The sequence below is a fragment of the Mustela lutreola genome, chromosome 16, assembly GCF_030435805.1.
Source record: "Mustela lutreola isolate mMusLut2 chromosome 16, mMusLut2.pri, whole genome shotgun sequence".
Lineage (NCBI taxonomy): Eukaryota > Metazoa > Chordata > Mammalia > Carnivora > Mustelidae > Mustela > Mustela lutreola.
The window spans coordinates 1,996,847-2,012,852 of NC_081305.1; the positions used below are offsets into that span (position 1 = coordinate 1,996,847).

General features: G+C 60.3%; 1 protein-coding gene across 3 annotated transcripts in view; it reads left to right on the forward strand.

The window, feature by feature from the left end:
• The window catches only part of FBXO31 (F-box protein 31), a 39,779-nt gene that overhangs the window by 18,790 nt on the left and 4,983 nt on the right, over positions 1 to 16,006 (forward strand). For all 3 annotated transcript variants that reach the window (XM_059151697.1, XM_059151698.1, XM_059151699.1), the window contains 5 exons: positions 2,091 to 2,167; positions 7,962 to 8,129; positions 8,755 to 8,829; positions 14,236 to 14,345; positions 14,936 to 15,089. In XM_059151697.1, the coding sequence (XP_059007680.1) occupies positions 2,091 to 2,167; positions 7,962 to 8,129; positions 8,755 to 8,829; positions 14,236 to 14,345; positions 14,936 to 15,089 (584 nt within the window). The remainder of the gene's footprint in view (positions 1 to 2,090; positions 2,168 to 7,961; positions 8,130 to 8,754; positions 8,830 to 14,235; positions 14,346 to 14,935; positions 15,090 to 16,006) is intronic.

A 16,006-nucleotide genomic window follows, 5' to 3' on the forward strand; every position in this document is an offset into this window, starting at 1 on the left:
TTAGACGGTAACTCAGCGCGGCCCCCTGCCGGTGTGGACACCTAGTGTTTGTGTGACTCAGGTGGACACTGTCCGTCTGGAGGCGCCCTGGGCTCTTGCTGGACCCTGTTCTGGGTGGTTGTAGTTTGTAACGTGTCTGCCCTAAAACACAGACCTTGCCTGCATGAGGAAACAGCTTGTCCGCTGAGGGGTCAGCTCGGAGGTCCTGCTTGCAGCCCTGAGGGCGACGCTGGGCTCCCGCTCTCCCTCCGGCCGCCTCGAGGGTGGTCCCAGGCTGAGCGAATCGGTGTCATTGCATCCGCGGGAGCCACGGGGGGCACGGTGATTTTTCTAACGTGTAGAGCTCGTATGTCCAGAGAGGGCCGCCACGCCAAGCAGACACGTGGGGGGCAGTGTGTTTACTGCAACAAGCTGTAGCTTCTAAAGCAAAACAGGGAACTCTTAGAATCGCCAAGAGTCTCGCATGTTCTTGGAGCCGTCCCGGGGCTCTGAGATCATAGACTGGTTTGGAAAAGAGCCAGACCCTTGCTGGCAGTCAGACTGAGGGCCGGGGGGAGGGGCGACCGGAGGGGAGGGCCCAGGTGTCGTACTCCCCTGTGTTTCGTCATGAAAGATTGCCACCCTCGGCAACACGTCACATCCCACAGCTGTCATCTCTCCATGTTTCCAACTTACTTTTTTGATACATTTTAAAGTAAGTGCCAGATACTATCACATTTTACCCCGAAACCCTTGAGCATACATGTCACCATGGAGTTCGTTATCTGCTGAGCTCCTGCTTGTTTATTAAACACAGAACTAACAGGGTATGACCGTAAGATAACCACACTGGATTTCCTGTGCCGCTTGTAAACCGACTCAGAAGATGGCGCGCAGCACGGACGGCAGGTGTCTGGGAGACAGTACATGCTCGTGTAGGAACTTGTGTTCCTAGGCTGACACCTCGGATCTCAGCGGTCGCCGGCCCCCTGCCCGCGTACTTCAGAGGCCTGGGCTGCTTCTGGCCTCACTTTCCTAGTCCTTCTACCCCAGACCAAGGTGGAGGAGACCTGATAGCTGCCATCCCGACTGTCTCTGTGTCCCACTTGGCGCTGCCGGCCGGGGCCCCCTCCCCTCGGAACGGAGTGATTGCGTGGCTTCAGTGCTCCAGCCCGTCCCTGCTGCTCCCCGTGTGCTCGCCAGGGTTCACCCGACAAACAGAACCAGTTTTCTTGGATGACTCTATCATAAGGAATCGGGTCCTGCGGTTAATACAGGCCTAGGAGTCCCAAGACCTGCTGTCATTAAGCTGAAGACCCAGAAGAGCCAGGGGTGTAGTTGGGGTCTGAAGGCTGGCGGGCTGGACAGCTTGGAAGAACCCACGTTTCCGTTTCAGGTCCTAAGTTAGAAGGGACTGATGTCCCAGCTCACACAGACAGGCAGTCCCTGCTTGTGGAAAAGCCTTTTCTTTCCAGGCTGTCAACTGATTGGACGAGGCCCACCACACAGGGAGGGTAATCAGCTTCACTCGGTGCACTGATTTAAATGCTAATCTTACCTGGAAACACCCTCACAGGTACACCCAGATGTGTGACTGGATGTGTCATCATGGGGCGTGGTGACACCTGTTGCCAGGACAGGGCTGTCGGGCTTGTGTGCCCAGCAGAGCGAGCCGTTCGCTCTAGTGATAATTTTTAGTCTGATTGCTTTAGAGACACACTTCATGGGCAGATGCGGGTCCCAGCATTAGAAAAATCTCGTCCTGGCCTTGCTGAGGAAAGTGGTGGCCCAGTCTCTGACCCCTTCACTGATGGGAGGTTCACCATTTCAAAAGGGTGCTCACTCTGTCTTTCAAGGCAGCGCCATTGGTGCTGGTCACTTAGAGCCTGGGTTCAGAGTGGCCCTGTTGCCTGTTTTATTATGGTCCCGAGAGACATTTTCCTTCTTAAGATTCTTGAGAAACTTTTTGAACGATCTGCTGAGATCCACGTTTATGTCCAAGGCTCTGTCCCCAGCCATCACGAGTAGTTTGTCGGCGGTGCCCGCCGTGTCACTGTGGAGTGCAGACCGGCCGGCCCCAGCGTGAAGACCTGCTCTCTCTCTCCCTGTAGTGCTCCACCGGTACCGACACATTCTGGGATTGTGGCAGCCGGACATCGGGCCCTATGGAGGACTGCTGAACGTGGTGGTAAGTCCGAGAGCGAGAGCGGGCTGCCTGGGCCTTCGCGGGCCTTCGCGGGCCTTCGCAGGCTTTCCCCGAGGGGCCGTCGCCTGCGGGACTGCAGCATGATCGTCAGAGGCCCGAGGCTGTGCTGTGATTGGTCCTCAGCCTTCTTGCTGCGTCCCTGGACTTTGTGGAGCTGCGAGGGTGTTTTCCCTCCTGTACCCTGGCCCCTGCCTCCTGGACACCTGGGGCCCTTGCGCTCACGCCTGTGGGGCCCTCAGGGTTTGGGGTGTGCACTAGTTTGTTGTAACCGAGGAGCCCCAGGAGCCCTGGACACTTACCCTCAGGCCCTCCGGGCCACATGGAGTCATCGCAGCGGCCCTGTCACTGAGCCCCGGGGCGCACCCCAGCTGTGACTCACCGAGCGCTCCTTCTGTCATTCCACTAACATGTGGGAGCACTTGTCCTGGGAGGAAGACACAGTTCGGTGGCTGGGGAGGCACGCCAGGCTGTCGGGTCAGAGTGAGTCACTCAGCAGCCACGGCGGCCTCATGCCCAGGCTGGGCCTCAGAGCGACGTCAAACCCCGGTTTGAAATCTTTTCTCACCCACTGTAGTAGTACTGGGGTCAGGCCCGTGTCCTTGGTGGGTTGGGGCACCAACGGTGGACAATTTTGGGGGGAAACGTGGTTGCCACCATCTGAGGGCATCTCCCGCTCACTGTCTTAGCGTCCAGCGGCCACCGTACCAGTGACCACAAACTGCGTGGCATAAAATGACAGAAATGTGTTCTCTCTTCTGGAAGCCCAACGTCCTCAGTCAGTGTGTCCGATGTTCTCATTGTGCCTAGCGTCCTCTGTGTGCTCAATGTCCTCAGTCAGTATTCCTGATGTGCTCAATGTTCTCATTGTGCCTAGCGTCCTCCGTGTGCCCGACGTCCTCAGTCTCTGTGCCCCACATCCCCTGTCCGTGTGCTCCCTGTCCTCCTGTCAGTACTCCCGATGTCCTCAGTCCGTGTGCCTGACGTCCTCCATCAGTGTTCCTGGGCTGAGACCAAGGTGTTTCCGGGTCACCATGCTCCGTCCGAAGACTCCAGAAAAGGATCCTTCTGCCTCTTTCAGCTACAGGGCCTCGGTGGCCCTTGTCTGTGGCCGTACCCTGTACCTCTGTCTCCATCCTCACGTGGCCTCTCCCCTTCCATGTGTCTCAGACCTCTGTCCACCGCCCTCTCAGAGGGCTCCAAGTGATGGATGGCGTTCAGGGCCTGCCTAGATGAGCCAGAAACCTCTGAAGATCCTCAACGTCATGTCTCTTATTAGTTTATTTATTTGACAGACAGAGATCGGGAGTAGGCAGAGAGGCAGGCAGAGAGAGAGGAGGAAGCAGCTCCCCATGGAGCAGAGAGCCCGATGCAGGGCTTGATCCCAGGACCCTGAGATCATGACCCGAGCCAAAGGCAGAGGCTTTAACCCACTGAGCCACCCAGGTGCCCCCTAACGTCAGGTCTCTTAATCCTTTCTTTGCCGTGTAAGGTGATGACATTCACAGGGATTCCAGGGATTAGGACAGGGACTTTCTTGGGAGCCATTATTTAGTGATCAAGATTATAGGGAGGAAGTGGGGCCTTCTTGGGGAGAGATGTGGCCAACAGTACCCATCCTGAGGATCACATTCACTAGCCAGCAGTAGGACTCTGTTTTGGGCTCCTCCTGGTATCACATGAAGCACAAGCCCCACTTCTCTCCATTGCTTGCGAAACACACAGAGCCCGAGTCTAATCACGGGACCTCTTCACACAGACAGACCCCGAGGGTCAGGCCCCAGAGGCTCTACCCTCTGCCTTCCGAGTATCAGGCTCACTGGAGGCTAGGAGGGCTGCTGAGCTAAGAGCCGTGGTCTTGGTAACCATCCCCAGTGTAGGGGGAGAGGGGGCCGGGGCCCGCAGACAAGGACCAGAGGGGTCAGCCTGCCCAGTGGGAGTGGAGGCTGCCTTGGAAGCAGGTGTCTGTCCTGCCAGCAGCCTGACTGACGTCCCATGAGGGTACCCCCCCACCCCGCCTCTGCTGGGAGCACGGTGTTTCTGGTTTCAGCCGCCGTGTCTTCCTGATTCTGGCTGTCTGCTGCTTCCCCGGCCCCTGTGCGCCTGCCCCTCTCCCTGCGGTGGTCGACGTTGTTAACGAGTTCTGAGCTGGATGACTCCTGTCCCTCAGGTGGGGTTAGTCTGGTCAGGCAGACAGGGTGTTCGGGAGGACCACTGGGCCTCTTAGCGATGTGCTGTAGCTCTCTGTCTAAGGTCCCAGTGCTGGGGGGGTCCCCCTGCCCTGCCCTGGGAGTTCCCTGAGGACGCCTGCTCCGGCTTCGCAGAGCCGGGCGGTCTAGCGTGCTGCACAGCTGGCACTGGGCTTGGTGAGTGGTTGGAGCCCAGGTCCCTCGGCAGATCTTGGGCTCTGTCTCTGCACAGCTCCTTCCTTTCTGGGACTTCAACCCCCACACTCCAGCCCCGCCAGCCCCCCGAGCTCCGGTCTCTGGTTGCTCAGGTTGGAGCACTGCCCAGTTCTGCCTGGCCTCTGAGCCCTGGGGTCTGGAAGGTGGCTCTGGCAGGAATCCAGGGGGAAGTGGGGATCACCTCTTTCATTCTCTGGGATCACAGCCCTGCGTGGCCTGTTGTCTAGGGTCACCTTGGGCTTCACGGCAGTCCCTGTTAGTCCACTGTGGTCAGGATGTAAGTCTGGCTTATTTTTTCTTTTTTGGTGACCTTTGTTTTCCTTATTGTGTCTTGAATGTATCAAAATTCTGTATCTCCGGTTCAGTTCACAGTTTGCTTTTACCCTCTGGGTTTTCAGGTGTGGCCGTGGGGCTGCTAGTACGTTTGCACACGCGGCTGTGGACGCTGCTGTCGCCGGAGGGTTCCCGGCCTCTGGCCTGGGGTCCCAGCCAGCAGCGCGCCTGGCCCCGACCAGGTGTGGTGAGGGCCAGTCTTATTCCTGGTGGCCCCTCCACAGCATGTCCCCAGGGGGCTGGGCGCCTGCCGCTCTCCAGGGCCTGCATTTCCGCTCCCGGGGAAGGGGTCCTGCGCTCCGTCCTGGCGGGTTAGCGTCTTGGCAGCGCTCTCTGCTTGGCTTCTGCACCTCCCGCCCCTCACAGGTTGGGACCCAGAGCTGTAGACACTGTGGGGCCCTCTTCCTTGGGATCCTGCCCGAGAGCCCTGGCCTCTGTGGCGGCCTGGGGGTTCAGCACCTTGCAGTCGGGGACCTGGGGCAGAGGGCTGGGAGGCCCTGCCTTCTTGGGCTCGCCTCAAGCCCAAGGCTCTTGGGCCTGTTTTCAGGCTCTTGGTTCTCGTCACGGGGCCACTGAGCGTGCCCCCTGGTGTCTTCAGGAGTGTTCAGGCTGCGGCGTGGGCGGCCCTCACAGCCGGTGGCTGCAGGCGGGGCATCCTGTGTAAGGCCCTGGTTCTCGGCCGGAACAGGTCCTGCTGTCTCGTGTGTAGATTCTGCCCAGTTGCTTCCCAGCCGTGTTTTGAAAGGTAGATGCTCCTTGTTGGTGCTTTACGGGCACCTGGACCGTAGGCACGTTGCCGGGTCTCTGGTGTGGCCATCCTCACTCCACTGGCCTGCCGGGGGCTGTCTGCACAGAAGCCCTGGGACGCGGTGTCCGGGAGCCCGGCCCATGTCGCTGCAGCCGAAGGCCACTGGGAGTGAAGCCTGGTGCCCCGTGGGGAGCGCTGGCATTCTGGTCTTGCTCCCCTCTGGGCGCTCGCCCCTCTGTAGGCCGGAGGCCCTAGTCCGCGGGACTGGCCACAAGTGCGTCTCACAAGCAGCACGTTGGGGCCTCGGTGTGGGCCTTTCCCAGCTTGCCTTGCGCGGGCGCCCAGGGACCCTGTGGTGTGCCCACCGGGTGGGGTTTTGGACGGGGATAAGTACTGCTTCGTGTTCCTTATGATTGGCGGAAACCCCCGTGACGAAACACGCTTTCTCTCTATGTCTGACATCGCAGGGGAGAGCCTTGCGTTTAGAGCGCTCCTCGCAGGATGAGCCAGACCGCTCCCGGCGTGGGCAGGCTGCCTTCCGTGCTTTAGGCGGGGAGGGTGATCGTTGTTTTTCTCGCTCGCGGTGACTAATAAAGTGACAAGAAAACACTGAAGCTTCTGAAAGCAGGGGATGATCATGGGAAACAGAGTCACGCCAGAACAGTGCCAGGTCGCACTCGTCAGCTCGGACCGGATCGCTGTGGAAGTGGGTGAGACAGCGCCAGCTGCCAGACACCCAGGTCCCCGACCGTGGGGCTGGCCCTCTGGCCTCGGGGAACGTGCCGTGTGCTGTGCCTGGGGACCACTCCCCACTCTGACGCTACGTCCACCACGGCCACCCCGTCAGGTGCCTTGGAAGACTGACGGCAGCGTGGACGCCTCTGTTGTCAGGCACGGCAGAGCCCGTGGGACCTGCCTCCTCCCTTTGCCTCTGATTTCCAGGGTTTTTAGAGCAGATCCCAGGCCCATGGCATTTCGTCTGTTCGTACTTCTGTGCGGGTCTTTAAGGGGCGTGGGTGTTTCCTTGCGCGTGGGCCTTGTCCCTGCCCCGCCCTGCAGATGTGGTGGGGACACTGTGACATGGCCTGAGGCCTGGTCTACCTCGTCTACCGGACGGCTGCAGAACGGCCTGTGCGCGGCGGCTTGCTTGGAGCCGGGTCCGCAGTGCCGGCGTGCGGCATCCGTGTGTGCCTCGCGGGGCTCTGCTGCCGAAGCAGCCCCCTGACCCCCCGTGTTTGGCGGGTTTGGTGCTTCCTGGGCACCTCCTGCTGCGGTCCAGCGCCGACCGGCCTGTCCCTCCGACTTCAGACCTGGCCCTGCTCTCCACGAGGCTTGCCTTTAGGTGTAGGTTGAGCTACTTTTTTTTTCCACCTTATTTTTCAAACAAAACTTGCTTGTTTTTTTCTTTCGGAATTTTATTTTTTACTGAGGCGTGCTGACCACGGCATTACCTGAGTTTCAGCTGGGTGACATGGTCCGTTAGCTGCGCTCACAAGCGCCGCTGACTTACCCTGTGACTTGCTCATCCCGCAGCCGGCCGCCCGCCCTTCCCCTCCCCTTCGCCCATCTTGCCCGCCGCACCCCGCGCCCAGGGACCATGTCTTTGTTCTCTGTGTCTGTCCATCTCTTTCTGCTGCTTTTGTCCGTCTTGTTTCTTAAACTCCCCGTGTGGCCGAAACCCGTCTGTGTTTGGCTGACGCAGTCTACTTAGCACACGACCCTCTAGGTCCATCTGTGTCATCGCAAATAGCAAGATTTCGTCCCTTCTGACGGCCGAGCGGCGTGTCACGGTACATACACCACGTCTTTGTCCGTCTCTTTGTCGGTGGCACTGGGGCTGCTCCCGCATCTCGGCTGCTGTAGATAAGGCTGCAGGCGTGTGTCCCTTTATTTCCCGTGGGCAGGTGGGGTGGTAAGGTGTGTGACGAGCCCCTCACCGCGGCTGGGATCTGTCCCCGCTGGGCAAGGATCCCTGCCGCCGGCGGGGTTAGCGCGCCCGCCCCTCATGCTGCGGTTCTGTTTGGGTCAGAGCACGTAAGTCCCGTTCTCGCAGGTCTTGGTGTCGGCGCAGTGCTGTTGGCGACCGTTGCCCGGTCTCCAGGCATTAACCACTTCTACTTACCGAGCGCTGGGTAGGTGGGTCGTGCTGGTTATGGTGACCAGGTGGTCTCCTGGCCCCGAGAGTCTCTGTGGGTCTGTCGCGTGGAGGCCAGGGTGGTCCTTGGGGACCCGGTCCCGTCCTGGCCCCTCCTCCCGAGCCCTGCGTGGACTCATGCCCGTCTGCTCCCCGCAGGTGGATGGCTTGTTCATCATTGGCTGGATGTACCTGCCCCCCCACGACCCGCACGTGGACGACCCAATGCGATTCAAGCCTCTGTTCAGAGTCCACCTGATGGAGAGAAAGTCGGCCACAGTAGAGTGCATGTATGGCCACAGAGGGCCACACAATGGCCACATCCAGGTGAGCGGGGCCCCCGAGGCCTGGCAGCCATGTGCAGGTGAGGGGCCGGGGTCCTTCTGTCCTTCCCTGTCCCAGGGGCAGGCGGGGGGCGGTGCTGGCTGAGCGGCGGTGGTGTTCCCAGCTACAGACCCGTGTCCACACCGAGTGGTGAACGTGGGAGGAGGTGGGGCTCGGTCCACTTGGGGTGCGTTTCTCATGTGCGTGTGCTGTGATGCCCCTGCCCCCCGGGATTGTGCGTTCAGCTGGAACCGATTGCTGTTTTTGTCGTGGTTCCAACCCCTCAGGGCTCCTCTTTGCAAGACCATGAGCTCGGACTAAGACGCTCTGCCCTCTGGGAACAGTCTGGCACACAGCCGCCCCAGGAAGCATGGGTGTTGCCTAACACATGACAAAAGCACCAGGCCCCCTTTCCTGCCGTAGGGTGTCCTCCTGGGAAGATGCATGTCACCTTCCCCTGAGAAGGATGTGTATGCTCTGGGTGGCTCTGAGCTCCCTTCTTTGGATGGGCCGCTATTTGGTGGCCTCTTGGGCTCCGGCACGCGTGTGGGGGTTGTGGGTGTGGGAGAGGCTGACCCTGCTGCCCGTGGCTGACTCGGTCCCCTCTCCTCTGTGGTGAATGCTCAAGATCGTGAAGAAGGATGAGTTCTCCACCAAGTGCAACCAGACGGACCACCACAGGATGTCTGGCGGGAGGCAGGAGGTGAGTCTGTACCCCTTCTGTTCGCGGGGCATGGGCGTGGGGCGAACGGTGTCACATCGCCAGTGTGCACCCAGCGGAGGGCCGTCTCCCTGGCTCAGCCCGGTCCGTGCGTCTGACCCTTCGTCAGGGCGTCCCGTGCACGTGTCCACACGGACAGGCTTTCATTCCCCGCCGCCCCGCGGATCGATCGAGCCCAGGAGGAATCGTTCCCTCTGATGGGCTCTCCTTCTCCCCTTTGGCCAGCGTGCCCGTGCTGCTGGAGGTTTTTTCTTGGGTGTGAGGTGGTGGCGAGCCTCTGTGTCCTCCCCACGGACGGGCTTGGGGCTGACTCCCGGGTCTCGGCGGCGCTGCGGGGAGGCTGGTCTCTGAGCCACACCCGCGAGTTTCTTGGGATTTCCTTTTATCTGCACGGGTGCTATCTCACCTTTGACTTTGCCTTTCTGGAGGATCCAGGTCACACATACGGCCATTCCAGAAAGTTCTTCAGAAAGCTGGACTTTGGGGGCGCCTGGGGGGCTCCGTGGGTATAGCCTCTGCCTTCGGCTCAGCTCATGATCTCAGGGTCCTGGGATCGAGCCCCGCTTCAGGCTCTCTGCTCAGCTGGGAGTCCGCTTCTCCCTCTCTCTGCCTGCCTCTCTGCCTGCTTGTGATCTCTGTCTGTCCAATAAATAAGAAAGCTGGACTTTGGAAAAGCAGGGTCGTTATTGAGCTGACGGTTACTCGTTGGCTGCGCATTTCTCAGGTTCGGAGTCCGACAGCTTCCTCGTGAGCCGCGGAATTGCAGGGAGGCGCGAGGTAAAGTCACACGCGTGTGTGTCCGCAGAGAGCACACGGGCTCGTGGGGATCCCTTGAAGGGAGACGAGGCCCTGTTTTCTCACATGCTCGGCCTGTGACGGTGACGGCCGGGGCAGACGCACTTTTCCCCCGCGACGGCGCTGGGGACGACGGCTGGCACGGTCGTCATGCAGGCGGGTGCTCTAGGCCGCGTTGCGGTGGAAAGGGCCAGTGTGTTTTCTGAGAACAGCAGCCCCTCAGCTGTGGACTTAAGAGGCCGTGCAATGTATTTCTGGAAATACACGCACCGGGATCAGAAAAAAGTCTTGCAAGCCGCGTCTGAGCGGGCTCCCTGGCTGTGAAGCGGATTGCTGTTGTCTCTGGCCGCGATAGCCCTGACCCGAGGCCTTCATGGAACGTAAGAGCACGTGCAGCCCGGGTGGAAGCAAAGCTCTGCTGGTCTCGGGACCGTGGTGTCCATTTGCATTTCTGTGACGGGGACCGAGGCCGCGGTCGGGGCTTGGTGCGGGGCTCCCTGAGGCTGCTCCTCTGGGACGCGCTTGTTGGGAAACCGCCTCGCGGCTCTGGGTGCTGCTGTGTTTCTGGTTGATTGATGGGAGCTCTTTTCCTCTTAGAAAATCAAAATCAGGCATGAGTTGCCAGTATTTTTCCTCATGTTTTGTCTTTTAGTTTGGCTTATCGTATATTTTTATCCAGGAGTTTCTCTGTTTTTGTTCTTCTGTAGTCAGAGGCGTCTGTCTGTCCTGCGGAGTCCATCCGGGGCGGGCAGGCTGGGAGATGCCACGTCTCCAGGCAGAGCAGAGGGAGAACTTGCCATCTGGCCCTCCGGTCGTTTTGTCCATCTCAGCTGCCCCTCGCCTCTCACCTGCTTTTCTCTCTGTCTCTCCCCTGTCTTGCCCCTCAGCCGTCTGGGGAAAGGGTCTCCTGCCACTTCACGAGTCCGCCAGAAATGTCTTTACCTCCTCGCGGAGTCTTTGGGACCCAGGGGAGTGGTGTCAGGTCCCAGGGAGAGAGGACAGGCCATGGGGGGACAGTGCCATGTTCCGGATCGCTCTGCACACTGAGCTAAAAGGCTGAGCCCTGCCCTATGACTCCTTGTGCTCTGATGGCCGATGGTCATTTAAAATTCTGGGGCCGCATGGTGCCCCCAAGGGAATGGAGGGCTCTGGCGGCCAGCAGGGCTAGCAGGGGAACAGGAGGGTGAGCGCAGTCTCCTCCGCGGAAGGAGGGAGTCCTCTCATGCCCCCAGGAGCTGGCCTGGTGCTGTGCCCTCCTCCAGTCTCCATGACACTGTGTGACAACCCCCTCTGGAGGCCATGTGCCCTGAGAAGTGCTGGCCCCAGACCCGCTGGGTGTGCTGCCCACGAAGGAGCCCGCGAGTCTCCCTCCCTTGCCCTGTGAAGGCCACAGCTGCCCTGCAGGTCTCTGGCTGACGCGCCCCGTCTTGCTCACCGGCCCTCCCGCTGCTCACCCCCAGCTCCAGTCCCGGGCTTTTTGCCGCCGTGTCCAGCTCTGAGCGCCGGTCCAGACTGCCGTGGCGTGATCGGATGCTCGGGCTGCGGTGGCCTCGACCGCCCTCACGCTGCCTCCGGGTGACCTGTGTGCTTTCACCGTGCAGCCCCTCTGTGGGGCTCCCCCAAGCCTGCCCGGCCTCGTCTTCCCTGGCCTCCTTCCCAGGGACGGCAAGGCCCAGCTGGCACATTCCCTGCCCACCCTGTGCCTGTCCAGCCCCGCACCCTGCGGCTTCTGAAAACGGGGGCCTGCGAGGCCGAGCAGAGCTGGGAAGAGTGGAGGGAGGGAGGATGGCAGGCCACAGCCCTGCGCTCGTCCCTCCGGACCGGGCCGTGGGCTTCTGCTGGCCGCGCTCCTGCTGCCTCTGGTGCCTCTGTATTCGGTCATACAGAGAGGCTGCGGCACTAGACTCCTGTCTCTCTGTCTCATGCTGAAATGATACCTTCTCGCTCTGCAAGGTAACTGCAATCTAACTGCATCTAATTTGAGTCTTTTTTGTTTAGTTTTGTTTTTAAAGCTTTTTAGCGCTTCCAGAAGTATTTTCCAGTCTCACTAGAATCCTTTACTGTCTTCATTTTTAAATCACGTTCCATCTGTTATCCGTGGGGCGATGGCGTGAGTGAACCTGCTCTCCTGTGGCCGGACATGGGGTTTGTGCTCCCCCTGCTTCCCTCCTGACCTGCCCGGTGACTTGCTCTCTGAGAGCCTCAGTCCTCATCTGTGAAATGGGGCCATGCTGTCACCGGTCGCACGTGAGGGGTCTGGAGACTGAGAGGACACGTGAATGCCTTCACACCATGCTGACCGCCTGCAGGTGTCCCCCCTGTGGCCCCTGCACTCTGCAGAAATCTTCCCTGGTGTTTGGGCCATACAGAAGTGGAGTTGCCAGGGAAAAGGCCCTGAAGACGTTCCAAATTCTTGTCACGTGTTGTTCGTTTCCTGGGCCTCCTCGACCACCCACCAGGATGGGTGAGCCCCGGCCTCCTGAGCTCTGGCCAGCCTTCGTCTTGGCCCTGGCGGAAACAAGCCCACTTAGCCCGGGGCTCGGGGAGTAGCTCCGACTGCCATGGGCCAACTGGGTTGCTCAAACTGTAGACCAGGGAGGGTGTGCGCACCCATCTTCTGGGCTGGTGCGCACACGCAGGTGGTGGTTCCACGGAGCCGGCACCCGGTGAGCGAGCTCGGGTTGATGTTCTTCCCGTCTTGCGTGTTCTGGGCCCCTGTGATTTTCCCTGGGCATGCGTCGCTCAGGAGATAATTTCGTAATGAACATATCTCCGAGGTCTGTGTTCTGAGTAATTGGGTCTGGTATTTGGGTACTGGGTAATTGGTATTTCTAATGCCTCTGACCTTTCCGGGGGAAGTAAATAAGATGATGACTCCTCACAAGCCGGGCTCGGGGCGCGCAGCGTGTCTGCTACTCCACACGGGCGCGTCCGTGACTCGCTGCGTTAGCTCCCTTCCCTTCCTTGCTCTTCCTTAGCCATTTGGTTTTCGGGGCCTTGCTCCATCTGAGTGGACGGGTTTGAAGTCTAATGTGTTAAGTTTTTTCTTGTATGATTGTTGGGCTGCAGAGTCTCCTCTTCAGAAGTTGGGTAGCTTCGTGCTGTGTCTGCGTCCGCAGTCCACCCGGAAGTACTTCCTGTGTGTGGTGTGAGGCAGGGATTGTGGTTCCTTCTCTCGGTGTGGATGTCCAGCTGCTGGAGCATCGTTTGTGGAAGAGACTTTCTTTCCCACGGGTGGACTGGCTGTATTTGTCGGAAGGCAGAGGACCAGATAGCGGGGTCGGGCTCTGGGCTCTCTGTCTCGTTCGTTGGTGGTTACTGACCCCAGTGTCGGTACTGCTGTCTTGGTTTCTGCAGCTTCAGAGTGAGTCAGAGGTGATCTCGGTGCGGTTCCTCCAGCTTCGTTCTTTTGCATGATTGTTTTGGACGTTGTAGGTTCTTTTCACTTCCCTAAGAATTTCACAATTGTCAGTTTGTACAGAGACCCTGGTGGGACTGGGGCTGTCATGGCGTTGAGTCCTCGGATGACCTTGGAGAGAACTGCTGGCTTGGTACCGGGAACTCCGGTCCACGGGCACGTGTACTGTGGGGTGTCTCTGTTTCCTTCCGCCAGGCCCGTGGCTGTCAGAGAAGGGGTCGTGCATATGCCTGCTAACACGTATTCCCAGGTCATAAGTTGTTGGAGGCTGCTGGAAATGGGACGTAAAACTCTCCGTTGTTCAACTTTGTGCTGCTGCTATAGAGACGTGCAGTCAGTCGTATGTAACGAGCTTGAGGCTCCAAAGCCGTGTGCTCTTGTCGCTGTGCTGAGGGGTTTCCGTGTGTGGCCAGGGTTTGTGCGGGAACACACTAAAGGAACCTAGAGGCTGTAGCTCTCCTGGTTTGTCATTGTTAAATCACGTTTGCTTCTGTTCGTGGAGCTAACTCAGGACGGTCCTTAGAAACACTGTATGGAGCTAGGAACCGAGCTGTGGATTAATTCGTAACTGAGCTTTGGGGACACGGTGTTTGTACAAGCTCCCTTGTCACAGATCAACTTCCTGAACATGTCACATAACTGGGAAGGCACGTCTGCCCCACCCCGCCACCCCTGCCATACCTGTTTTGTTCATCACAGGGGCAGAAAGCAGCTCTGGCCCATGAGGCCAGCACGGTCAGCAATGAGAGTCCTGCTGTGCTCCCGCTTTCCTAGAAGCCCCTGAACCAGGCTCGGTGTAGACACCGCATGTCCTGTGAGTGGCCACAGAAGTGAGACTCCTGTGGCTGCTACCTGGGAGCTCTGGACACGGGCTGTGGCCCCAGCCTTGCCTGAAAGGATCCCACGGTCCCTGTTGTTGCCTGTTGACGTCTGGGCCCGTGTGCTCTGGCAAAGCGGGAGCGTAGCCCCTCACCTTCCTTTGGTGGCTGACCTCCCCAGGAAGGAAGTCAGGGACTCGGAGAGCAAACTGTGGGAGCCCCCGTCCTGTCCGCCCCGCTGGGACTTGGGCACTGCTGTGCCTGCGGCATCACCCCAGCTGTAAGAATACTCAGTGCCACAGTGAGCAGTCCTCCCTGCTGGTCGTGGCGTTTTTGTGACCTGTGCTCTTTTGGAAGGAATTCCGAACGTGGCTGCGGGAGGAGTGGGGGCGGACGCTGGAGGACATCTTCCACGAGCACATGCAGGAGCTCATCCTCATGAAGTTCATCTACACCAGTCAGTACGAGTGAGTGCGGCCCCCGTGGTCCCGTGAGCGCAGTCCCTGCCCCCTGCCACCCCCTCGGTGTCGGGTTTCTGTCGGGTTCTCATCGCCTTCCAGCTGTGTGCTCGGACCGGACCAGCCTGTGTGCTGGGGCCTCGGGGTGGTTTCCCCACGTCTGCGGTGGGGGGAGCCCTCCTCTCTTAACTGCTCTCCCTGCCTCGGCCTCTGCCCCACGCCCTCTTCCTGGGACCCATTGAAATAGGCCTTGCGCGGTGACCGTGCCCTTCGCCATCTCCGGGGCTCCTGTGCCAGGCCAGCAGAGCGGGAGCGGCAGCCCCTCCCCCTTAGAGAGCGCCGCCCACCCCAGTTCCCTTGCCGTGTTGATAGCGCGAGTGTGCACCCTTGCTCAGCCCTGGTGGGATCCGAGCAGGTGTGAGATGGGCCCTGCAAGCGTTCGGGGGGGGGGCGAGGAATGCGGGTGCCCCGCTCTGCCCGGCTGTGCTCGGCTACCCTGCCCTGCCCTGCCCGCCCTCCCTCACCGGCAGCTCGGCGAGTGAGCTCCGTACTTGGGCCTGCCCCCCGAGCCGCTCTCACGCCACCGGTTCCCCCCACAGCAACTGCCTGACCTACCGCCGCATCTACCTCCCGCCCAGCCACCCGGATGACCTCATTAGACCCGGCCTCTTCAAAGGCACCTACGGCAGCCACGGCCTGGAGATCGTCATGCTCAGCTTCCACGGGAAGCGTGCCCGGGGCACGAAGATCACGGTGAGTCCGGGCGCTGCCTGGCGGACCCCGCTCTGTGAACTCAGTCTGAACGGCTGCGCGGTATCGAGGCTCAGGCTGCGCCCCAGCTGCTCAGGGTGGGCTCTGGACCCCTGGCAGCCTGCACCGGGGAGTGGGCTGGGAATGCTGATTGGGAGTGCGCCCCGCCCCCCGCCCCCCAGACCCACTGAACCAGAATTTGCATTTCACAACCCCTCCAGGGAACTTGGAGCATTTCTAGGGTGGTTTTATCTGCGGCTCCCGGTCCTGGCCACATGCAGAATCCTTAGGGATGTGAGAAAACCCTGAGGCTGAGTCCCTGGAGACTCAGGGACCACGGACCATGGGGGCCACACTCACTCTGATTCAGTGGGGAGGGGCTCCCTGAGCGCCCCTGGTGGCTCTGAGGTGCGACCTCGTTGGAGACTGCCCGCACTGTTACACGGGCTCCCGCGGCCATCCTGGCCCGGCAGCTGACCAGCATAGTCGGAGGGCTGTTGAACAGAGTAGGGGTCTCGGACCAGCCGGACACCGGGCCTGCTCCGGGGGCCCCGCCCACACCGCGCTCACCTGCCATGTGCGTACTTGGGGTGTGTTTCTGTCCGGCACACTCACGTGTCCCGGGGCGCAGTGCCTATTCTTTGTTCTCAGGGAGCTGTGCTCTTGGACTTGGGTTGGCAGGGCCCGGCACCCTGGGACGGCTCCTTGCGTGGAGAGCCCAGCACTGGGGCCCCCAGTGGGGCCGCCGGGCCTGCAGGTTCTCCCAGGTTCAGGCTCAGGAGCATTTGCGTGTCAGGCGGACAGGTCGGGGCCTGCGTTCAGGTCTGCCCTGCCGTCCCTGGGAGGGTCTGTGCCCTTCTCTAAGCCCCAGTGTTCTAGAACGGGAGCTGTCACACACCAGGAGGTCCCAGGTGCACATG